At 42.1% G+C, this 25,000-nt stretch overlaps 1 protein-coding gene and 1 long non-coding RNA gene across 2 annotated transcripts in view; one reads left to right on the plus strand and one right to left on the minus strand.

The window, feature by feature from the left end:
- The window catches only part of LOC135108463 (uncharacterized), a 125,785-nt gene that overhangs the window by 51,630 nt on the left and 49,155 nt on the right, over positions 1–25,000 (plus strand). Inside the window, exon 2 of the long non-coding RNA XR_010272284.1 lies at positions 4,044–4,105. This is a non-coding gene — a long non-coding RNA (uncharacterized LOC135108463). The remainder of the gene's footprint in view (positions 1–4,043; positions 4,106–25,000) is intronic.
- The window catches only part of LOC135108462 (dopamine D2-like receptor), a 69,343-nt gene continuing 51,088 nt past the window's right edge, over positions 6,746–25,000 (minus strand). Inside the window, exon 2 of the mRNA XM_064019504.1 lies at positions 6,746–6,813. Within this exon, the coding sequence (XP_063875574.1) occupies positions 6,757–6,813 (57 nt within the window). The 3' untranslated portion in view covers positions 6,746–6,756. The remainder of the gene's footprint in view (positions 6,814–25,000) is intronic.

Genomic DNA, 25,000 nt, shown 5'->3' on the forward strand with positions numbered 1-25,000 from the left:
AGTCAGTCCACAGACTCTTCGGTGCCAGATACGAACTTGACCAGAGAGAAAAACTTGGTCCTCTGAAAATCCAACGCAAACTTGACGGTAACTCTCGTGCACGATTTTACGGTAGGATATTATTGCAGTATCGTTTATTTATGTTTCCTTTTAATGTAGTATTCAAGGTAACGATAAGAGAGTGTCCCTTCCAGCAGATGCCTTCGTGCCGCTGGGTGGCGTGTCCCGGAAGCACATGCATCAACAAAACACACGCACAAAGAAAACCCGCTCTTTGTCATGTTTTCTCCGTGGCTTTGTTTCTCTCCTAGTTAATTTTCCAGTTTATTGTTATAATTCTAGAACTCCCGTGACGGTGCTATTTTCGATGTGACCTAATTTGTGCTGTTTCTTTGTGTTTCTTTGTGTTCCTTTGTACTCTGTCATCATTCCCTACACTACCACCACCCTCTCAGCAAACACACCCCCGCCTCCGCATTCTCTCTCCCAGCAGCCACGCTCCCCCTACCCCTCTTCGCCCAAACCAACTCACGACCCGCTCCGAAACCTCACCTTATCTCCCTCCTACACCCACACACTCCCACCACGGCAGCGCCCCAACCCCATCCACTACCCAAACAGTCGGCCACGTCCCCCCCCCCCCTCAACTCAGCAGTCCCTCTCCATTATTCGCCGTGACTACCTACCCTTCTCGCGCGCACACACACACACGCACACACACACACACACACACAGTGAACGTGACTGTTGCACTCCTACTCGAACTAATTCAATATAATGTGCATATAGAGAGAGCCTGCCCCGTCCCTCCCACCCTCCAGTCCCTTCACTAGCAGCCGCGGACCCACTCCTCGCCTCGCCTGCCGTCTGTCCTCCTCCGAACTGGTGCTTCAAAACGTCTCATTTGCACCCTCGGAAAGGAACACAAGAGAACGCAAAGGAACAGCAAAGGTCCGGTTAATTATACTTTACGGAATTGTTTTTGATAAGCTGTACTGTCTAATCTGAGAGGAGATGTAGAATAGTTTTATTAAAGGTGGAGGCTTCGATTAATGTTAAAGAAGTATAGCAGCTCTATGTAAACAGTCTCTTTTATAGATTGCCATATTTTTTTTATTTTTTATTGACAAGGGATAATAAAGTTAAAGGACTAATAGTTAAGATGTTAATATACAAATGACACATGTGTTCAGGAAATAATGTATTGGAAGTCTTCGTAAAATTATCTAGAGAACAAAATCAGCGTAAGAAATTATATTATGGAAAAAAAATTAAATACGTGTCAAAAATGTCTTATCTGTATTTAGTCATACCAAAAGTGGGCGAAGACACTGATTTAGCTCGAAGTACGGCATTTCCTCACACACACACACACACACACACACACACACACACACACACACACACACACACACACACACACACACACACACACACACACACACACACACAGTCACAAACTTATTTTGTATGTTTGTGGTGGAAGCAGTAGAACAGATAACAGGACAAGATAATATTTAAACGAAAACATGTGAGGGTAATTTCCTTTGTGCGTAAAAAGGAAACGAAAGCATAATTGCTAAATAAAGAAAGAGTGCTGGAAAGACTTAACTGGAAGGAGAATCGACATTGTGTGTGTGTGTGTGTGTGTGTGTGTGTGTGTGTTTGCTGTTAATGTTTACTTTTCAACAAATTGCCAGCCTTTTATGGTGCACTGAATCTTCTTTCGCATGACGAATTCAGATTACTAACGTTATGCGCAAGACTTTGGTGTTCTTACAGACAGCACCATCACCCGGGATCTGCAGGGCGGGGAATACCTTGACGAGGTCACTACACACCAGCATTAGCCCTTGCCCCTATAGTTATTCTGCTGCACGCTGCTTTTTTTAGGGTTTTTTGCATATAGCCGAGGAATTATCGTGTTTCTCGTTGAAACAGCAAGTCTTGCCCACGCTTGTGTAACTCGGTGCAGGTATGACACATATAGACTTACGTTTCTATGGTTTATGCAATGTTTTTTTTTTCTTACTGATATTATCTGATAACTCTTTATTCATCATTTCGTAAAGGCACATCTCATGGGTACGCATAGAAGCACTTGTTGAACACATTCTTTTTCTTTTTTTAGGTGAAAGTCCAGATCTGTTCACAAATCAAGCGTTTAGTATCCAAAAATTAGATCCCATCTAAGTACGTACGGTAGCAGTTTTAGTGAAGGACAAAGGAAACGAACAGAACCCTCCATTCAGGCCGACATCACGTCCAGATCGAGGGATATGAGCTCAACTTTGAAGGGATTCCATGTAGGCAGCTCACTGAAACCTGATATTAAACTAACCGAAGGATTATTTGTGCCTTATGACAACCCGGCAGCATTTTACCACCCTTAGAATTCCAGAGTCCCGCGTCTTGGGTTCCTGTGCTGCCTTTCATCTCGGCCTCGTCCCTCTTTGTCTGCCTTAATGATTGCCAGGAAACTAATCAATCTAGTGAGGATCGAGGAGGTTACGACTCCCTTGCTTCCATTAACATTTTTTTCCACCTCCCTTTCCTATCTTTCAGTACTAATCACTTTCCTATCTAACTGAATACTTTTCTCTCTTTAAATTTCCCCCACGCTCGTCTTCCCTCGATATGAGCCCCTCCGCCCCCCCCCCCACTGCCACTAAGAAAAAGGTTCATTTCCTTTTTTTTCGTTATTCTCAGTTTTCTTTTTCTACAGTCTTGCCTTTCTCCTTCCTTCTAATCCGTATGCATCCAATGGTCTTTTCTTTCCTGTCATTTACATAATTTGTCTCCCTGGTTTCTATCACCTTCTTCCCTTAATTTTCTTCTATTAAAGTTTTCTCGAAACCTCTTCACTTCTCTCTTTTAGTTCTTCCACTATTTTTTTTTTTTCCTATTCCAACCTATTTGCATTCTTTTCGTTACCTGAAATTTGTTCATTCTGTGATATCTTGTCTGTGTTACATGTGTAGTTTTTTTTTCAGTTTTATTTTCTTTATACTACTTGTTCTTGGTAGTTAATTGTATTTTGTTTATTTTCTTGTCCCAGAGTCCATGTTTTTCCTCCTCTCCTAACCATTGTTTTGCCCTCCGCCTCCTCTTAGCCTTCCCTTCCCCCCTAGGTAGTCCTCAAAGGTGATAAATGAGCTTCGCAACTACTAACTAGATGAAGACAAGGAAGAGTAGCCCCTGTTGATAATGCGAATAAGACCCAAAGTATTAGAGGTGTCCTGCTATACCAGAACGGCAGTATCCTGCTGCCCTCCGCGACCCACTTCCCTCGGGTCCTCTACATCACGTTACTGCCGCGCTCGAGGTTCTCAGACCCTAGTGTTTTGCTCTTGGTTTATTTGTTTGAGGCAATATTTTAGTCATGCAACTGCTGAAGTACCGCCAAATTCGTGTCGGTGAAATGTGGCCTAATAATCAAAAAGGTATGCTGGTTAGCTGACTCCATCTTCATATGTTAAAAATGTTAGAAGATGTGAAACACAACATTTCAACATAAAACAGAGAAACAAGATTTTGTGCGCCAGAGCGAGGTGCCGCGAACTCCCTACAGACAAGACCTCCCACGCCACAAGTAAAGTTTGGGAACTAAGACTCGAAAAGAAGAAATAACGTCCAGCAGCGGATCCTCCCCATTTTCCCTGAGATGTTTGCTTTCTCCTCCTGGGGACTCTGCCACTTTGTTGCCCCGAGAACCTCAGAGCGGCACTGGCTGAACACTAGACCACTGAGACTCACCTGTATCGCTGAGAAGCAGTGTTTCTTGAAGCTGTGAAAACGACTCTTTCATCCATTTTGATCTGAGACCGGCGACTTCAGAAGGCGTGGAGGATTCTCGTTTTAGCTGATGTCTCTCCTCCCCTCACCTTGCCTCATCAGGGGTGAGTGAGTGAGACACGGCCCGGACACTGACGCCGCACTGGGGTTATGGTAATGTAAGGTGGGGACGACTGGGATGAAGGTGCGGTCTGGCCCAGTAATGGTGCGCCTGGGAAGTGTTCAACAAGGCTCTCTTTTTGTTGCAGGTTCTTTATCCCTACCCTGTCCTTCCCTGCCTGCCGGTGACGAGCGAACGGTTAGATAAAACGTGAGTGTTTCCTCCCTCATTCGTAACCCCTACAGAAAGTATTACGTGGGCTGCACTTTTGCGGACAAATTTGTTACTTGTAAATACGCTGCTAAAGAATTTCATCCTAAGCAGTAAAAGTTTAAGGAGGTACATTATGAAATTTCAGGATGGTGATTGTTAGTTTAGAGGATAAGAAAAGCAGGTGATCAGTTGAGGTGAAAGGTTCGTGTGTAGTAAAGGAAGGTATAAGAGGAGCAGTCATCCGTGCCTTGTCACTCATTCGGGTTTCTTAAGCCTTTGTTGCGCCAGTTTCTCATGTCTTGTATTCTCTCTCTCTCTCTCTCTCTCTCTCTCTCTCTCTCTCTCTCTCTCTCTCTCTCTCTCTCTCTCTCTCTCTCTCTCTCATCGTGCTGGGCTGGAGTCCCCTCACTGTGTCCTGTAATCCCGATGCTCGCGTGGACTCAGGCGCTTGTCCAGAATTTCCCCTCGTTACGCTGTTTTTATTTTGGCTCCAGGCGCGTCCCTCCCTGGTAATGTAAATAAGCGAGGTGCGTCGTGAGTGATGGGAGGCTCTTCATCACACTGGCGCCGCATCTCTCGCTTACCTGCCGCGCCTCGATAATATCTCCTGATTACAAAGCACGTGGCTGCACCGGGAGCCTCGCGGTCAAGGCCTCGCGGGTCTAACTTAAATATTTATCAGTTTTCCTATTACGTGAAATTATTGTGCTTTATAACTTTGTTTTGTTTAATAACGTATGAAAAACATCAGGGAATTGTTCTCTCTTTTTCAATAATGAGATTGGTGGCGGTGTGGCTGGTGGTGGTGTAGGGATGGTGTGTGTGTGTGTGTGTGTGTGTGTGTGTGTGTGTGTGTGTGTGTGTGTGTGTGTGTGTGTGTGTGTGTGTGTGTGTGTGTGTGTGTGTGTGTGTGTGTGTGTGTGTGTGTGTGTGTGTGTGTGTGTGTGTGTGTGTGTGTGTGTGTGTGCACGCGCGCGCGCGCGCTTGCATGCATAGCATGCATCTGAATGAAAGAAATTACTATTTTTCTTAGACTGTAATGCTTGAGTTGATGAGAGCAAGGATGATTATAACTACAGTAATAATGTAAGAGATGATGATGATAATTACAGAAATTAAGTCGTGTGGTGTTTTCAGTATTTTATATACAAGACAGAGAGAGAGAGAGAGAGAGAGAGAGAGAGAGAGAGAGAGAGAGAGAGAGAGAGAGAGAGAGAGATACTAGGGAGTTCGATGTGGTGGGTGTGAAGGCTTGGCGGTGAGTGGTGGCTTGTCGTGTTCCCGTGGCTGCCGAGGCGGAGCCATTAGCAGCGCGGACGATGGTATTTTTAGAAAGCCCCATCAGGACACCTTAACGACACGGTGACGTCACCCGCTAGTCCCTGGCCCACAGTTTTACTGGAGGATTCATTCCTGTACTGCTTTCACCGAGTCCAATAACACTTTCATTAAGCTAATTTCTCCTAACACCTGCATTGGCCCTAAGTGTTTGGGGTTTGCATCCGCCTCACCAACTATGACATTTTCATTTGTCCTCTCCCTTTAACACATGTATCTGCCATCAGCCTCTAGCCTTTTATAAGCCTCAGTCCTCTAAACTTTAGCCCTTTAACATTTGTATTTGCTCTAATAACCCCTAGCACTTCCATTTCCCCTTCTTTTTAAAGTTTATTTTCTCGTCGCTCTTTGACACTTACATTTACCACAGTAATTTCCTAATGTAACACCTCAATGTGTTACAACATATGAACGAAATAAAGAAAAAGTAAAGCTATTGTTATCCTGTAGGGGAAAGAATGGAGCAGAATGCTTGTCGCAACCCCATGAGGAGCGCAGCTTCTACCCACGCGGGAGCTGTCAATCAAGAATCACTCACTTTAATTAAACAACATATCTATTCTCATAAGCGTCACGGGCTCGTTAAAGAAAGTGTCCGTCGCTCGTCACTCACCTGCCAGTCTCCTACCACCACCAGACACACGACAGTACTGAAGTCGCTCTCAGTCAGTTACACATCAGTTATTGGTCGCTTTGCTGAGGAGACCACGTGGACATCAGGATTACAGAGCCCAGAGGGAGGGGAGAGAGAGAGAGAGAGAGAGAGAGAGAGAGAGAGAGAGAGAGAGAGAGAGAGAGAGAGAGAGAATGTTAAGGTGTATGTGTATCTTTAGTCATTAACGTACTATTCAATCTATCTGTCTACCTATCTGTCTATCTATATATTTTTTTTTCTCTTTTCTTAGTTTTTTTTTTATCTATATGTATATTTATCCCTCCCTGTTTGTGTTCGTCTAGATAGATCAATACATAGATAGATAGATAGACTGACATATATTCCCTTTGAAAACTATAAAGGAAATAACAGGAAATCATTCTTTTGGGTCAGCTCTCGTTTTCTTTCTTTCTTTTTTTTTTTTTTGGTGGGGGGCATTACTTCTTACTTGTGATTAATGAAGTGATTAATTAAGAGAGACGTAAATCCTGTTTGGCTTTCCTCCCCACACACGCTGAATGAGGAGACTATCTTACGTCTCTCTCTCTCTCTCTCTCTCTCTCTCTCTCTCTCTCTCTCTCTCTCTCTCTCTCTCTCTCTCTCTCTCTCTCTCTCTCTCTCTCTCTCTCTCTCTCTCCTCTCTCCTCTCTCTCTCTTACCCCACGTTCAATGGTTCAATGGTTCTCGCTGAGCAAAATTCACCAAACCGTACCTGGAAGAGAGAAACAAATGAGTTACTACCAGAAGTTATTAGGGACCTTCTTTTTAAGGTTAGAAAGAGAAATCAAAGAAAAACAGTAGGTGGCAATGGTGGTGGTGATGAGGATGATAATGACTTGTTGCTGTTGTTGTTGCTGTTGTTGTTGTTGTTCGTGGTGGTGGTGGTGGTGGTGGTGTTGTGACTGGTGAATGTTTTTCCTTTTTGATTGGTCGTAGTGAGTGTTGTTGTTGTTGTTGTTGTTGGTGGTGGTGGTGGTGACGTTGGAGAAAGCGTTTATGTTAGAGGAAGCAGTGGTAGTGGTGGTGGTGGTGGTGGTGGTGTTAATGGTGACAGCAGCGGAGTTGTGATGGTGCTAGTCATGCATGGAACTGCTCTCTCTCTCTCTCTCTCTCTCTCTCTCTCTCTCTCTCTCTCTCTCTCTCTCTCTCTCTCTCTCTCTCTCTCTCTCTCTCTCTCTCTCTCTCTCTCTCTCTCTCTCTCTCATACACACACACACACACACACACACTCTCTCTCTCTCTCTCTCTCTCTCTCTCTCTCTCTCTCTCTCTCTCTCTCTCTCTCTCTCTCTCTCTCTCTCTCTCTCTCTCTCTCTCTCTCTCCCGTGACCAACCTGGCCTTCCTCCCATACACAGACTCGCCCTGCTCAGTGGCCCGTGCTTCCCCCTCTCCCTGTTCCACGTAAACGTTAAGTAATTCTCTCTCTCACTCTCTCTCTCTCTCTCTCTCTCTCTCTCTCTCTCTCTCTCTCTCTCTCTCTCTCTCTCTCTCTCCTCTTTCCCTTTCCCTTTCCGCTCCATTATCTTCATCTTAGCTTATTCTTTTCCTCTGTCTTAGCCCGATCTCTCATACTTTTCCTCCTTTCCACTTCTCATCTATTTGATTTTTTTTCTTTCTTCTATCCCTCCTTTGCTTCAACATTTTCTTCCCTCTGTGCCTCTCTCTTTCTTTCCATCCCGTCCTCATTTTCTCGTTTTCTGTTTCCTTCCTTTTTCTCGGGGTACGAAAAAAAAAATTATCGTGTGACTCATCTTCAAAGGTAATCTTTTTTATTTGTTAAAAATACAGAATTGGAAACAAAATGCTCCAGATGCACCGGAAACTCCCTCAAGTGAAGGAAAAATCTCGAACTGTGAACTCGAATCGTTCCGAACCCTTCCGTCTTAAGTTTGGATTAAAACCTTGAAATGTCTCGTTTTTTCTTCTTTTCTTCCCATGATGTTCGGCTTCAGTAGGGAACATTGAATTCATATTTTTAGACTCGTGATACAAAAGTAAGAAAAGCAAGTATAAATATATATAGTAGGTAAAAAAATTCGAGTTTTATTTTCCACTGAAGAGAGAGAGAGAGAGAGAGAGAGAGAGAGAGAGAGAGAGAGAGAGAGAGAGAGAGAGAGAGAGAGAGCGTTTGCCTTAATGTCAGCAACACTAACAGTACATTCCACACCTAATCATGAGGCAGCGGGCAATGCGGACGTTAACATAATAGCTCTCTCTCTCTCTCTCTCTCTCTCTCTCTCTCTCTCTCTCTCTCTCTCTCTCTCTCTCTCTCTCTCTCTCTCTCTCTCTCTCCATAATGGTCTCCCCTACTCCCCTCAATGTCACCACACAACTGTCACCCACACGTTTCCCCTTCCTTTTCCCCTCACCTACCCACCACTCCTCCCCGAACAGCCTAGACCACCACCACAACCACCACGCTCCTTTCCTCCACTCCGTCTTGGTCACACACAATTGACCCGCAGCCGCCTAACGTCGGGGTTTGTCGGCTCCTTCGCGTGGGGTGAGCGAGGCTGCGTCATCAGCTTGACTTCGGCCTTACGCTTCTTGGTACTGAACCGGTTGTGGTGGTGGTGGTATGACGGTAGTGCTGCATGTGAGAGAAAAGAAAAGCGAGGAGGAGAAGGAGGAAGAGGAGGAGAAGAAAAAGATTTAGAAGAAAAAAGAAGAAAAAAGAAGGAAGGGGGAGAAGATATAGAGTAGAGAAAAACAACAGAAAGAGAAGGAAGAGAGAGAGAGAGAGAGAGAGAGAGAGAGAGAGAGAGAGAGAGAGAGAGAGAGAGAGAGAGAGAGAGAGACTCACACAAATATATTTACAGACAAACTACCAGTTAGACGAACTTTAAAAGGAAAGAAAAAGCCAAGGAAAGAAAACGGAAAAGAAATATAAAAGAAAGCAAAAATTTGGAGCGACTGGGCTGTGTTCACTTTTATGTACTGGTTTTATTTGCTGTCTTCCTATTTTCGGGGCTCTCGTCATCCGTTTTCTTCGGGGCGTATTGGTGATGGACTGCGACGATTTCCTTGTTGTTTTAAAGACACCGGAAGAGAAATTTATCGGGTAATTACTTCAGCGCGTTCCTGGTTCACGATGGGAGAGGCAGGCAGGAGATGGATGGCACGGCGCGCACCCGCCCACACCAGCCTGGGTTCAGAGTGTGGCCCGGGGAGGCACCACGCACCCAACCAATTGCTCGGGTGTCGACTGTAGAGTGGGAGGAGGAATGAGTAACTACATAACAGTTTGGAGGTGAGAGTGAGGCGGTGGACGCTAGCGGTGTCTTGTATTCTCGGTATTGTTCTTCGCCTCAGTTTGCATCGCCATTTTTTTTTATAATTATTTCGTTTTATTTCTCCTGTAAAATCGTTTGCTTTATGAATGTCTAACTCCGCACCCTGCCCTGCCATTTCCACCAATTCGCACAGGTGATCTGGCCCTGAAAACACTGACTTTCATTCCTTTGTGAAGGAAACAATTAATTTTTGTCATATTGTGACAATGGACACACCCTGTTTCACATTTGTTTTCTTGATATTCGTCCTACCATTTTTCTCCTCCTCCTCCTCCTCCTCCTCCTCCTCCTCCTCCTCCTCCTCCTCACTTTCATCCTCCTCTTCCCTGTCCTCCTCCTTCCTGCAAAAATTATCAGGCTTTCTTGTTCCGCCACACCTAGTCACCAAATTTATTCTAAATTCACTCACCTCCTCTGTTTGTTGAATTATACCCTTTGTTAGCAAAGAATGAATACCACCATGCTATCTCTCTATCTTTCTATCTGTCCACCGACCTATATGACCACCTTCCATTTTTTTTTTTTTTTTTTTTTTTTTACTAACCAAAACGACCATACCAAATAACCACACACACACACACACACACACACACACACACACACACAGGTGAGCGGAGCGGCGAAAGAGCAAAGCCAGGTCCACTTGAGTGTGTCTGCCCTGCCTGCTACTTAACTTCGCTACGTGACAATACATCCGTTTCTGTGTTGGTTGAGCTCCTCAACAGGTGCGACCTGGCCTGACCCTCGCGGCCCGAGTCCTCACGCACGTCGAGGCGCCGGGTGGAGCAGGGAAATGTTAATGTTTGTAGGTCGAGCTAGTAGGAGTGAGGAAAGAACGAACAAGTGTTGGATGTGGAGGAGAAGCTGGAGAGCGGAGAGTCGTGTGAAGGGGAAGGGTGGTGTGAAGAGGGACTGGGGATATGGCGAGGAGTGGCGGTGAAGGAAAAGTTTTGGCATCTAAAATCGTGAGAAAACGTTGTTGTACCTGTCGACTTTCCATCGAAAAAGATTTGGATTTGAAAATTAAGTGGACGGTGGGGAGAGAAACATTGCATGGCCACTGCAGAGGAACACATTAAAGTAGGCATGCCGAGACCATCTGTCATCGGGAACTTACCTAACCAGAATGCGTTAATCAGAAATTACAAATATTTTTGTATTGTTTCCAGCATGTTGGTAAGCGTTAAGCGAGAGGAAGAGCGACCAATATGCTGAGTGGCAAACCTTCGGAGCTTACCTGTGTCAGATGCAAAAGCAAATATCGCTGTGTCTTCCTTAGCATTGTTGTGAGGCGCTGCTCATTAACAGGCGCTGCGAACCGTGAAGTTTTAATTACTGTACGGTTTACATGTCACTGACGTGAAATTTGCTTCATCAACCCTAAAATGAACCAATAGTTCTTGGACTAACATGTCACACACTGCTGTGCTGTCTGATACTTCATCGCTGATCGCACAGGTAGCAATACACTGATATGTCTGGGTAATTTACTATTTTTTAATGTTAGTGTATGAGCACTGATGGGAGAATATATACCTACTATCTATCTATCTATCTATCTATCTTATATATATATATATATATATATATATATATATATATATATATATATATATATATATATATATATATATATATATATATATATATATATATATATATATATATATATATATATGTAATGTATTTATAAAGTTATATTTAATTTTATTCAATGGTACGACGATCAAACGGCAATTTAAATATTTAGGTGTCTGTCATAGAAATTATGTCACTCTTCCCATGTATACTTCAAAAGAATAAACTTTTGAAATATTATATGCAACAGAGCAAAGCCACGCCACGCATCTGGCCCTGAAATTTCTCGCTGTTCCACTAAACTAAACCCACTGTTAGTTTGTTCCGGTCTGTGATGCGAAATGTTTTAAATATTTCACTCGTTGATTATATAGAGGTTTTATTATTCTGCGCTAGGTCTTCCCGATCATTTCATATGCATGATGAGAGGTGAAGGCCGCGGGACAGGAGTGGAGGCGAGATAAGCGGGAGATAAGGGCGAGAGAGAGAGAGAGAGAGAGAGAGAGAGAGAGAGAGAGAGAGAGAGAGAGAGAGAGAGAGAGAGAGAGAGAGAGAGAAAGAGAGAGAGGGGGGTGATGAAGTGAGGGTGAATAAGCGAAGGTAAGAGGGGATGAGAGCAGGAAGAGGAGGTGAGAGCATGAAGAAAGCGAGAAAGGTGAGTGTGAATGAGAGTGAGATGTGACGCTGATGAGGGAGGTAGAGGCCGTTAAAGCTGGGAGAGGCGAGAGAGAGAGAGAGAGAGAGAGAGAGAGAGAGAGAGAGAGAGAGAGAGAGAGAGAGAGAGAGAGAGAGAGAGAGAGAAAGAGAGGTGAGTGAAATAAAAGGGGGAACTTGCATCACTCTTAGTACGCAGCGCCACGGGGAGAAGGATTTTTAGAAAAAGAGATGGAGCGAATGAGGGAAATTGAGGAACGGAATGGGAACAAGAGGGATTTTTGAAGAGATGGTTAGATAAGAAGGAAAGCAGAAGGAGGAAGGTTTAAGGGAGAGGAAGGTAGGACGGGAAAGATGGAGATGATAGAGGAAAAGACCGTGGAAAGAGAGAGAGAGACAGAGAGAACGTCAGGAGGGGAACGAAAAGAGGATTAGTTACCATGATGAACTTGAAGAGGCGACCTGATGTTGTGTAACCTGTTATTAGATTGCTACATTGTTCTTTTTTATTGTTCCTCTTCCTCCTTCTCCTCCTCTTCCTTTTACAATTGAAACACCGCTTCCTCACCATTTACTCTGCATCTACATAAAAAAAAAAATCATGAGTAAAAAATGAAAAAAAAAATTAAGTCAAGAGAAGCATGCTGAGAATATGTTTCCTTGTCTTGCGTTGCTACATATACGAGTCTTGTATCCGTACTGGTTTCTGCGAAGGAACAAGCTGAAGGGAAGGAACACAGACTATTACTTGTATTATTGTAGGCTATTATGCTTTGACGTGTTCCCTTCCCAGCGGGGTGGAGGATGAGGGAAGTTCGCAGCACCAAACACATCACAGGAGGTGCATAATCCCAGGATTCGACTCCCAAACGCACTGCTCTTTTACTTGTGTTCGAGCAAGAGGGATTTATCGGTGTTTTCTCGACCAATTCTGAACAAACAACGTACGCAAGAAAAGCTAACCAGAGTATCAACTTGGAAAGCTCACACATTGCCATCGTTGAAAGTATCGTGATTGTCATTGTGGTTGTAGTGGTGTTAGTGTGGGCGGTGGGTGGTGTAGCTGGTGGCGGCTGCGGGTGTGGGCGGGCTGAGGCGCTGGTGGGCCAAGCGGTGAAGTGAAAGTGGAAGTAATAGTCCAGGCATCAATTTTTCCCCTTTAATGCGCAGTAGGGATGATGCACTGCTCTGTGTACGCTGTGTCGCTGAGGTTTGCTCGTTTCAGCATTATAACGAACACACGTCCTACCGTTTCCTGCAGCAGGTACAGTGGTCTCTTTCTACCCAGTACTTTCTGCGTGATGGTAAACATGTACACATTTTAGTGTCACGAAGGGAAATCATAAACTGAATTTTCTATGCAAAAAAATAATAATGTTTGTAAAATTCAGATGTAGGTACATTAAGTAAGGTGCTATTTTTCTTCTTTATACATTTTACTTAAAGGTAAATATGTGTTTTGAATATCGCACAGCAAAATCGAGTGTTTAAACAACTCTATCAGAAAAGGACAATGTAAATACCCTCTGTTAAATATAGATGCAGTTACATTACGCTAGGGACGCTTTTTCTACTCATTACATTTTTGCGTAATGGTAAACAGATGTCTTTTAATACCGCACAGTGAAATTATAAATGTTTAAACCGCTCCATCAGAGAGAATCATTTAAATACCACTCTGCAAAATGGGATCCCGCAGCAGCCGCATGTGTACTGTGTGTGTGTGTGTGTGTGTGTGTGTGTGTGTGTGTGTGTGTGTGAGTGTGTGTGTACGTTTGGGTAGGTGGATGGTTGTGTAGAGTTGATAGGTAAGCTATAATTAATAAAACATCAATCTCTCTCTCTCTCTCTCTCTCTCTCTCTCTCTCTCTCTCTCTCTCTCTCTCTCTCTCTCTCTCTCTCTCTCTCTCTCTCTCTCTCTCTCTCTCTCTCTCTCTCTCTCTCTCTCTCTCTCTCTCTCTCTCTCTCTCTCTCTCTCTCTCTCTCTCTCTCTCTCTCTATATATATATATATATATATATATATATAGCACTGACTGATGTCTGCTCTAAAAGAGTAACCCAAATAAGAATCCCGAAGCCTTTAAATGCACAGACGGGGACTGAGGCTGGAAGGGTAAAGAACTCACGGAAGACGCGGTTCTCTCACTGCTCCCTTGAGAAACCTTGGGCCTGAGAGGATGCGAGCGTGTAATGAAAAAAATGTAAGTAAAAAATCGACTAACATTACCAGTCACCCAATCAGTTAGGTTTGATTGGTTCAGGTAAACGAGATTAGTGTGATTACCTTTCATTACCGGACGGAAAGTAGGTGGCGAGGAGGGAATGTTGAAGAGGGGCTGCTGCTGTTGCTGCTGCTGCTGCTGTGGCCGTGGAGGAAGGGAAAGGGAGGAGGGAAGAGTGCTGAAGGGAATGAATATGGGACGCCTATAGGGAGGATGGGAGTGACGCGAGGAGGCAAGGTTGAAGGAAAGGAAGAATGGGAGCAACAGACACGGTAGAGATGTTGAAGTGGACAGGATACATTACAAGTGGGTGGCAGAAAAGGAAATTGAAAAAAAAAATATGGATATTCATCGGAGAAATTAATGTAGAATGCTTTTGTAGTTTATATACAATTTTTTTCGCTGCTTTTACATTGTGAAGAAATCAGTGAAGTATTCTTTTTGCTCTGTCTTTCGTCACGCTGTGCAAGAGAGAGAGAGAGAGAGAGAGAGAGAGAGAGAGAGAGAGAGAGAGAGAGAGAGAGAGAGAGAGAAAGGGGAGGGGGGAAGGTAGAGAGAGACTTAGCAGACTCCCTCATCCTTCCGGCGGTCTTGGATTAAATGTAACGAGCAATAAAATAACATGTTGTTTGATGTTACTACATTTTATTGTAATTATTTTTATTACTATTATTATTATTAGTAGTAGTAGTAGTAATGGTGGTAGCAGTAGTGGTAGTAGTAGTAGTAGTAGTAGTGGTAGTGGTAGTAGTAGTAGTAGTAGTAGCTACTACTACAAGTAGTAATAGTAGAAATAGCAGTAGCAGCAGCAACAACAACAACAACAACAACAACAACAACAACAACAACAACAACAACAACAACAACAACAACAACAACAACAACAACAACAAAAGTAGTAGTAGTAGTAGTAGTAGTAGTAGTAGTAGTAGTAATAGTAATAGTAGCAGTAGTAGTAGTAGTAGTAGTAGTTGTCGTGGTTATTGTTGTTGTTGTGGTGGAGGTGGTGGTGGTGGTGGTGGTGGTATGATAGTAGTCATGTTACTAGTTGACGGAGTACGTGTAGTCACATTATTGCTTCACGGGACTGGCGTTCTCTCCGCGGGTTTTAGCATCCCGGGGCTCCATCCTTTCAACATGAGGTGGCCGTGGAAGGTTCAGTGGAGTGGTCAGCATGAAGGTGACGGGCGTGAGCGGTGTGCATAAAGGGGACGAACTAGGCCCGCTGCCACACCAATCTCCATTTTCGTCATACAGCTTAGTTTGCCTGCCTCTGGTGTAATTATTTAGTAGGTGTGTTTTTTTTTGTAAGAGGGGATCTGGCCAAGGGCAACTGACCAATGGCAACAACAAAATGGGGAATGAAAATGCCCATTGAAGGTGCCAGCCTCTGTAGAGAACAAAACGAAACCAGAGACAATATTAACACAGAAAATTTAATTAATAGAGAGAAAATTCACACGCGGGCAGAAAGTTCCACAGTTTACCTGTAGAACTGACTGTATTCAGTCTCCTTCCCATCGCCGTAATGTTGCATTGCTTGATATTTTCCCTCGGCCTCGCTGCGCAAGACTCTACTTTTCTCACCTCTATTCCGTCCAGAGAGAGAGAGAGAGAGAGAGAGAGAGAGAGAGAGAGAGAGAGAGAGAGAGAGAGAGAGAGAGAGAGAGAGAGAGAGAGAGAGAGAGAGAGAGAGAGAGAGAGAGAGAGAGAGAGAGAGAGAGAGAGAGAGAGGAGAGTATGGGGGAAGGGAGGGAGTGAAGACCAATGAATGGCATTGCTCGGGACAGGACACAGAAGATATACACCAAAGCCCATCTCAAGATTTATGGGGAGAAAAAACAGCAGGAGAAAATATACCTAATCCCAACAAGCCACAGACGCCCCAGTGCCGCCACACCATCCAGGGAGTGTGAATACCCTTGCATCCAGCGCCACGCCCACCTCAGTGCTACAGGACTCCCTCATCCCTCATCATCAGAATATTGGGCGGGGTTCTAAGGACGCGTATCATCACAACGACGGGTTCCAATCGTCGTATACGTGAAGCAAGAGAGAATGGATTCCTTTATCTTTCTTACTATACACGAGATCATAAGCAAAGAACATAAGAAAAAGAGGAACTGGAAGCTGTCGACTTAAGCGTGGCAAGCATAACATCAGTGCAGGATTCGAATATAAAAGCAACCGTGATTCCTTATAACAAAAGTATATACCAACATGGCATGGAAAAAATAGGTACCATTGTTACCTTGTGATGACTGTTATTGTCGTATTGGTTGTATATGTTATTAATCATAGTATGCCTTGGAGATTATGATAGCTCTTCCCCCCAACCCCCTCGGTATTTTCGCTTCTTAGTACAGTCACGGTCATAAGTTTTGTGTTGCTTCGTCGCATCAAGAGACGTGGCCAGCTCAGGTTCGAGGGTTTGAACAACGGTGGGTCGTGGGGAGCGCAAGGGACCGGAGAAAGGGGAAGGGCAGGAGAGGGAGCAGGACAGAACTTATGACCTCCACTGTACATTCTTCTCAGTAACACAAGATTTGACTGAGATTTATTTCCTTGGGTTCCTTTCATTGTGGTAATTGTGAAGTCAGGGTGTTGTAGACTCAGTGACCTGGAGAGCTGGCATACACGTACTTGTCCTGTATGGTTCTCTCTCTCTCTCTCTCTCTCTCTCTCTCTCTCTCTCTCTCTCTCTCTCTCTCTCTCTCTCTCTCTCTCTCTCTCTCTCTCTCTCTCTCTCTCTCTCTCTCCTCTCTCATAATGATCTGATTTTGCGTATTGTTCTGTTCTTTTGTTTTAATCATTCTTCCACATACGTATAAAATTAATGGGAGTTTGTTATCCTGAATCTTCCTCTCAGTTTTCTTTCCTCTTGCCAATTTAGTTCATTCATGGATCTTTTCTTATTTTCGATCCTTCTCTTTTCACTTCGTTGCGTGTCATTCTTTCATCTCAATGTTTTGTCGTTTAGTCATGGACATCATCCGCCTCTCGTAATTGTTGTCCCTCATGTTTGCAGTCGCTTTGTTCCTCTCCCCTAACCATTTTCATAAACACTAAGTATTGTTCTCTTAAAAATAAGTGAAAAGAAATTAAAAGAATAACCGGAACTCTCTCTCTCTCTCTTCTCTCTCTCTCTCTCTCTCTCTCTCTCTCTCTCCTCTCTCTCTCTCTCTCTCTCCTCTCTCTCTCTCTCCTCCTCTCTCTCTCTCTCTCACCTCTTTATTTCAGTAATACACATTTACGGAAATTGTGTCTTTCTGTTAATCTTTATCTTCCCTTTGATGTTTTCTTAAAATTTCGGCTTCTGTTGAATTCAGCGAAACGACTTAAGCTTTTTTTTTTTTTTTCAAAGTGATAACTCTGAAGAATACATTTTCCTGAGCACATTTTAAAGAGTTGCTAGGAAAACTATTGTTAATATCCTGCGCGAGTAGGTAACTTTTATATTCTTTAGCTTACCCTATGCTGAGGCTAATACCTGTTTTTTTTTTTTGTAGATAGAAATATTCTCTAAACCTCCCTTCCATTTATTTTAGACTTAAAAATACGTATAGAGAGAGGTCTTTCATGGGTGCCAGTGAAAGGAAAAGATAGCAATATACGTGACTAAAAGTACGGTAGTGTACACTGTTATTGTGCTGTTTCGCAAATAACACGAAAAATTATTTAAGTAAATAAAAAAGATCCTTCTAAATGTTTAGTGAACGGTATTTAAGTATTGTCTCTCTGTGTACACCTCAACTAGCAGATGCACTTAATGAAAATTTACCCAAGCCAATCTTTTATACATTTACGGTAATATACTTATATATATATATATATATATATATATATATATATATATATATATATATATATATATATATATATATATATATATATATATATATATATATATATATATATATATATATATATATATATATATATATATATATATATATATATATATATATATATGTATATATATATATATATATATATATATATATATATATATATATATATATATTTATATATATATATATATATATATATATATATATATATATATATATATATATATCATTTATACATTTTCAGTGATGTACTTAAGACCAATTATACTTTTGTTACTTGTTATAGCAAAATAGAAGAAATTACTGTCAGAGAGAGAGAGAGAGAGAGAGAGAGAGAGAGAGAGAGAGAGAGAGAGGAGAGAGAGAGAGAGAGAGAGAGAGAGAGATTGACAGATCATTTTAATTTATCTCTTCGTTGCTCGTAGGAGAATCACAAGTCTTACTCCTGCACAGTAAGACGAGATTGTTCCAAGTGATGGCCCCCATCAGGAGACTCAGCAAATCACCGGAGCGCCCTGGTAAAGTATTTGCAACTTTCTCAGGGAAGAGCAATGTGGTGGTGCAGTGGCAGTCCTCATAACAGTGAATTGTTTACCTACATAACTTAATTTCATGTGGTTATAGCAAGTGTATCACGAAAAGTTATTCTTAAATATGAACATTTTATTATTATTCATGCTGCTATTTGAGGTCTTCGTCTGCCTAGTATAACATGGCTACGCACAAAACAAGTACCATCATTATCATCATCACCACCACCACCACCACCACCAGCCACTATAATTCCGCTGCATGAAAATGGTTTCCTTGAAATGAGTGGAGGTTGATGTGTTGCCGCGCCACGCTGGCTTGGAACGTCTTCACATGTGGCCTCTTCCTCCTCCTCCTCCTCCTCCTATCAGTGTGCGTGCCCAGCATAGCACGTGTGACTGCGTACTCCAGCTCCTCTGATCACTGCCACACACAAGTCTACGCCGTACCTAAGCAGTCTTCCACTAAAGAAAGATCCTTCAGTGAAAATCTCAAAATCATTTCCCCGATGATAAATTCTTCCCCCTCCTTAACTTATCAGATTCATCATAGAGGAATTATTTGGGGGAAATATTGAAGGTGGGATATTCGTGAGGAAAATTTACTTCGGGCAAGCATGACAGTATATGAAAATAGTGTGGCTTAGTTAGAGAAGAAAAATAAGTGTGATACTACGAGTTCGTTATATGGGGCGCCGTGATGCATGCTGGGCCATTAACACCAACATCCATAACAAGTCATTACTTTCACTGCGGGACAAACTATTGCAAAATTATTAAAAAAGAGAAAAAAAATAGTGCATATATACAGGAAAATGTTATCTTGATGTTTGTAGAAAAGCCAAGGGATATATACTCGTATATATATATATATATATATATATATATATATATATATATATATATATATATATATATATATATATATATATATATATATATATATATATATATATATATATATATATATATATACAGGGTGTCTCAAAAAAATGTACTCACTCTTAGAATTATGAGAAAACCTTTATTTATGGACATAGAGTGAAATGAAATAGCATCGAATACATGAGACAAATGTGTTTGAAGAATCATGTTTGCGAATGTTCAAATTGATGACCATTATTGTCCAGACAACGCTGATAACGCGCACCAAGGGATTCGCAAACGTCGCGAAACATGTCATTAGGAATATCACGACATTGTCTTTCAATTTCTAATTTCAATGCATCAATTGTCCTTGGTTTGTTGGCATAAATGTTGTCTTTTAAGTATCCCCATAAAAAAAAGTCCATGGGTGTTAGGTCTGGGGAACGCGCAGGGTATTCAATGGGGCCCCTTCGTCCAATCCTTGTGTCAGGAAACACTGCATCAAGGTAAGCTCGTACATCGCGATGGTAGTGGGGAGGTGCTCCATCTTGCTGAAAGTAAATGTCGCTGTCTTCACCAAACATCTCTGTAATTTGTGGACCAACAAATTCCTGAAGCAAGTTGAGGTAGCTCTCACCATTGACAGTTTCGTTGAAAAAGAAAGGTCCTATGATGCCCAATGCGGATATTCCACACCACACTGTTACTCCTGGTAAGTTTACATGGCGTTCAATTGTTACGTGAGGATTTGCAGGACACCATTTAGACAACATTTATGCCAACAAACCAAGGACAATTGATGCATTGAAATTAGAAATTGAAAGACAATGTCGTGATATTCCTAATGACATGTTTCGCGACGTTTGCGAATCCCTTGGTGCGCGTTATCAGCGTTATCTGGACAATAATGGTCATCAATTTGAACATTCGCAAACATGATTCTTCAAACACATTTGTCTCATGTATTCGATGCTATTTCATTTCACTCTATGTCCTTAAATAAAGGTTTTCTCATAATTCTAAGAGTGAGTACATTTTTTTGAGACACCCTGTATATATATATACGAGTATATATATAAATATTTTTTTTCGATGATCTCTCACGACCACAAAGCAGGATCAGTGTTCATAATGGATCCGGAGCATCAGAACCACATTAAGCTCTTGGAAAATGTGAAATAAATGTGAAAAGAAGTGTGGAAATTTTTATACTCTCCTGAGGACGAAACTTTACAAAATATTCAGCACAAGTACATTTTTTTGTGATAATGGTAGTTTCACAAACCCTTTTCATTTCATTTTATCTTCATTTTTTTCCTTTGTTTCTTTATTATTTATTTACTTATTCACTTGAATTTCTGCAGTATGCTTTATTTGAACACTTGATCAACAGCGGCCTGAGAGCACGCGTAGTGACGGGTCGGCCTGCCCAGTGACGCAGTACACATAAAGGAGTAATGAAGGCTACAAACATGACTCGTGTACTGTTCAATCACATATGTGCTTCAAGATACGTTTTTTTTTTTTTTCTGGTAACATATTTGCACGCTTCTCGATATAGGGCGTTCCCATATGTGAAACTCCCAATGAGGAATAAATATGAAAAACTCATCATCATCATCATCATTATCATCCTCTACAGTCCCAGTGCAGTACAAAGGTCACCACACCCTTCACTCATCCGTCGGCCACACATTTGTTTATGCAACCACACCAGAATTTGTCTCGTCTCTTCATCAAGTTCTCTGGCTGTCCCTCCTTCTTTTAGTTGGCATTCCTTGGCAAAAACGTAATTAAATTGAGTATGTGAATTCAGGAACATGAAAGAAAAGGAAAAAATAATGAACTTATAGATGAATATATAGACAGAGAAATAAATGAGTAAATAAAAAGTACGTTTATAGTCTTTAATAAAATTTTCAGTGATGTACTTCATTACAGCGAGGCCGCCGCGGTGCGTACACGTGAGGGATGGAGCAGAGGGGAGGCGCGGGTTGTCCGTGCTTATGTTGGCAAGCTGAACACGAACCAGTCACGTATAATTCCTGTCCACTTACTAGACAATCATGACCTGTCTGACCAGGCTGATTTTCACCCACGCGGGCTGAGGCTCCTACACACAAGTCTGTTGTCGCGCAGCGGCGTAACAGTGAGTGGGGCGGAAGAGTGCGTGCGACGGACACGATTTGCCGCCTGGTGACTCTTGTGTTCCCTTCCTGGGAAGTGGGTCTGTTTTTTTTTTCATTTTTTTTTTTTTTTTATTATGATGGACGTAAAGGAAAGAATTGAATTCCTGTGCAAATAAAAAAAAAAAGGAAAAAATATATTTATTTAATTTCCAATATAAAGAGTAAATAAATGCAGAACATACTTGAGAAAAAAAAATACTCGAACATATAATAATTACGTGTGAGTGAATGCTCTGTCTCGTCTCCTGACGAGGTGCGCCACAGCAGAAGGTGCGTGCATAAAGGGGCGCGCCTGTAGCATCTCCATCCGTGTGAATTCTGACCTACCCTCCTGGCGTGAACCCCTTATTGAATCCCGTGTGTTTGTATCCTGCACCGTGTTTGGATATGCCAGGAAGCGTCCAAAGATGATCTGGCCTACGCAAGCGTGGAAACACGCTCGTGTGACAGGAGCCGTGACAGTAATGAAGAATTAATGTCTCGTTATTATTTCAAGCAAAATATTGTATATATTTACGTCTTCCTTGTTAAAAAAATAGAATAAATACATCATGCGTATGACTTATATTCCAAAACTGCCTGCATAATGCACGTATGCAAATATATCATTATTTTGAGGCTAGTTGTGTTATTTTAAGAATTTTTAGGAGTGAGTGGACGCGTAGCTGAGTAGAAAAGATGGCAGAATATTAGGCCCGACAAGAAACACACACACACACACACACACACACACGAGACAGGAAATAAGTCGACACACTCAAGATGAGCAAGTTTTATCGATATGTCGTTCCTTTAGTTAAGAAAAAAAAAGAAGCTAGGCACGAGACATTTTCTATAATGTTTTTTATCAAATTAGAGGGAACCTTTTGATACAGTTAACTACGCAGTACGAGTACGGGCGGCGCTTTACCTCGCTAAAAGGTCATCACTCGCCATTCTGTTCGCAGTAAAACTATCGCTGGCACTTCCGGCACACCGATCATACCAAAACAAAATATAATTTCTACCTTTAGATGTCACCAATCAAATCTTTTATTTATTTTAACGTGTTGATGTTTTTTGAGGCTTTTTTTTACTCTCGTTTTCCAATATGGTTTCTCTTTTTTTATTTCCTGTTTTGTAATTCTTTGATCATATTTTTTTTTCTGCATTCTATATATAATTTATATTAATTGCCTGTTTTCTGTCATTTTCCCCCACTGGCTTAATTTTTCATTGAAGCCGTTTATTCAAAATACCGATGTGTGTCTTGCATTTCATTATGCGCAGCTTATGAAAGTAAAATTAGTGAATAAATAGATCAATAAATTAAAATCAATAAATGAACTCTCAGAAAAGAAGAGTAGATCAAGGGTAGATTAGATACGGCAGATAATATTATGTCTCGTATACTTTTTTCTACCCTGCTTTTTTAGTGTCGGATGCGAAGTGAATGTAGACTTACTGTGCGGATGTGTGTTGGAAAAGGATAAATTTCTGATTGAAAAGGGCAAATTTGAAGATGAAAAAGGTTAGACACGTATCTGTTGTTCAGTAAAGACAGATTTGTGAGGAAGGAAAAGAATGGATGCATTTCATTGCTACAAGTCCTCATTTCTTGTCCATTTCCCATGCGTGTCTCCAGAGGGTGCATAATAGGGAGTGTCTGAGCGTCTTGTCTTCCTCCGCCGTCTATAGGCTGGTGATTACTACACGATTACTTCAGGCATTTCCAAGTGGTGAGCTATATGTACTACGAGACAGTTCTGTACGTAACTTTGTGGCTAAGTTATGTAGGTACTGAATGGCTGATTGCATTATTCATTGTCTTAGGTAATGGTAATGTTAATATTAATGGGAACTATGCTACTTTACCGAAGCTCTCCCCTCGTAACTCTGTGTGTGTGTGTGTGTGTGTGTGTGTGTTTCTGTGGAGCTAGGATTGCACGGCTTACAAAACGTATTTAATATTTTTTGTCGATTAATTGGGAATCATATTTTGTTTTCGAGCAGGGATTTATGATTGATGAAAACCCCACGCACGTGCGCCCACCCACCCACGCAAACACACACGCTCTCACCACCACCACCACCACCACTACTGCTATTAATAAACCTGTATCGCGTCAAGTGTGACAGGAAATCTTCAAGGTAAGGTGACTTTTCCTTAGAAACTAGTAAAAAATGAAGAGGATGATTGCGATAAAGGTATGTCTGTTATGTTGACGAGTTCCTGTACAAAGAGAGAGAGGGAAATATATATAAAGTAAAACGTTCGTCGTCCCATAACTAATACATCCCGACCTTACACGTACTGGATAAGAGTTATTTAGCCAGGAATTATCTGTAACAGTTATTCATCCATACAATTTGTCTCATTTTCTCTACAGTGTTCTACATTATCATCACTAGTGTTAAATCCATTCCATTAATGGTGATGATGATGACTATGACCATGTTCATAATGATGATACTATTGCTGCTGCTACTACTGTAACTACTACTACTACTACTTCTACTACTACTACTACTACCATTACTACTACTACTACTACTACTACTAGTAGTAGTAGTAGTAATAATAATAATAATAATAATAATAATAATAATAATAATAATAATAATAATAACGTGAACAGGCGAAGAGGAAGAAAAGAAAGGAATAAGAAGGAAGAAGAGGAAGGTGAAAGGAAGCTCTCGGCGGCGCTCAAGATGCCGTACCCAGATGAGTCTCGGGTGCCTCAGAATGTCTTGCATCGTCAACCTCAACGAGCGGAGGTGATGCACGCCAGCCCAGGGGCGTCCATCTTCACTCCATCTTTCCCCGCTCCCTCGTGCCTTTCTCTGCACCTTCTCCTGCTCTCACACTCAGGTACCTCCAAGTTTGCTCCTATCCTTCCTGCTGCTGATGATGATGCTTCTCCCATTTCTTGCGTTTTTTATTTTATTTTATTTTTTTTTTTTTTTTTTTTTTTTTTTTATTCTAACGCTCCGGCTGTTCGCGTCCACGCTTGCTGCTCCTCATCTTTTGCATGCCTACATACCCTCTGCACTTTCCACTCCAGTTTGTCCTCATCCTTCACATGCCTACAAGTCCCAAGAACTTTCCACGCCTACTTCCTTCCATTTTCCTCGTGCCTACACGCTGCACGGCACTTCAGCAGCTCAGTGGACAATGGGCACACATAAGAACGTATAACGAATCCACCGGTAAAACCAAGCGCCCGCAGTCTTTATCCAGGACGCCTATCATCTTTGCCAGAGGTGAATGTGCCCTTAACTTCCATGAGCTCGCTGGCGCCTTCCTCAGCGGCGCTCTTCAGCCTACACCATTACGTTTTAGGCACCACTGAGGTCGAAAGTGGAAAATGACTATAGCTGCGTCCCCCCGAGGCATCCCAGCACTCAGAGTGGCAGTGAAGTGCCCGTCCACCCATCCATCGCTCCGCACGTCCACCGTTCATCCGTTCGTCCTCACTGTCATCCACACAGTGACATTCAGGCGGCGGGCGTTCAGCTGCAGCTAATTAATAACGGCTAAATGTTTTATGCAGTCAGTTTCACGTTATTTTTAATCAAGAAATATAATTATGTTTATGAGGAATGCGGAGGCCAGGTGGATACGGAATTCTTGTGGGAGAAAGAGAGAACTTGGGATGTTGGGTAAGTTTGGGGAGGAAGTGTGATGAAAGGGAGAGTCTGGAGAGTGAGGGAAGCGAAGATGAGGGAGAGT

The sequence above is a fragment of the Scylla paramamosain genome, chromosome 17 (assembly GCF_035594125.1).
Source record: "Scylla paramamosain isolate STU-SP2022 chromosome 17, ASM3559412v1, whole genome shotgun sequence".
Classification (NCBI taxonomy): Eukaryota; Metazoa; Arthropoda; class Malacostraca; order Decapoda; family Portunidae; genus Scylla; species Scylla paramamosain.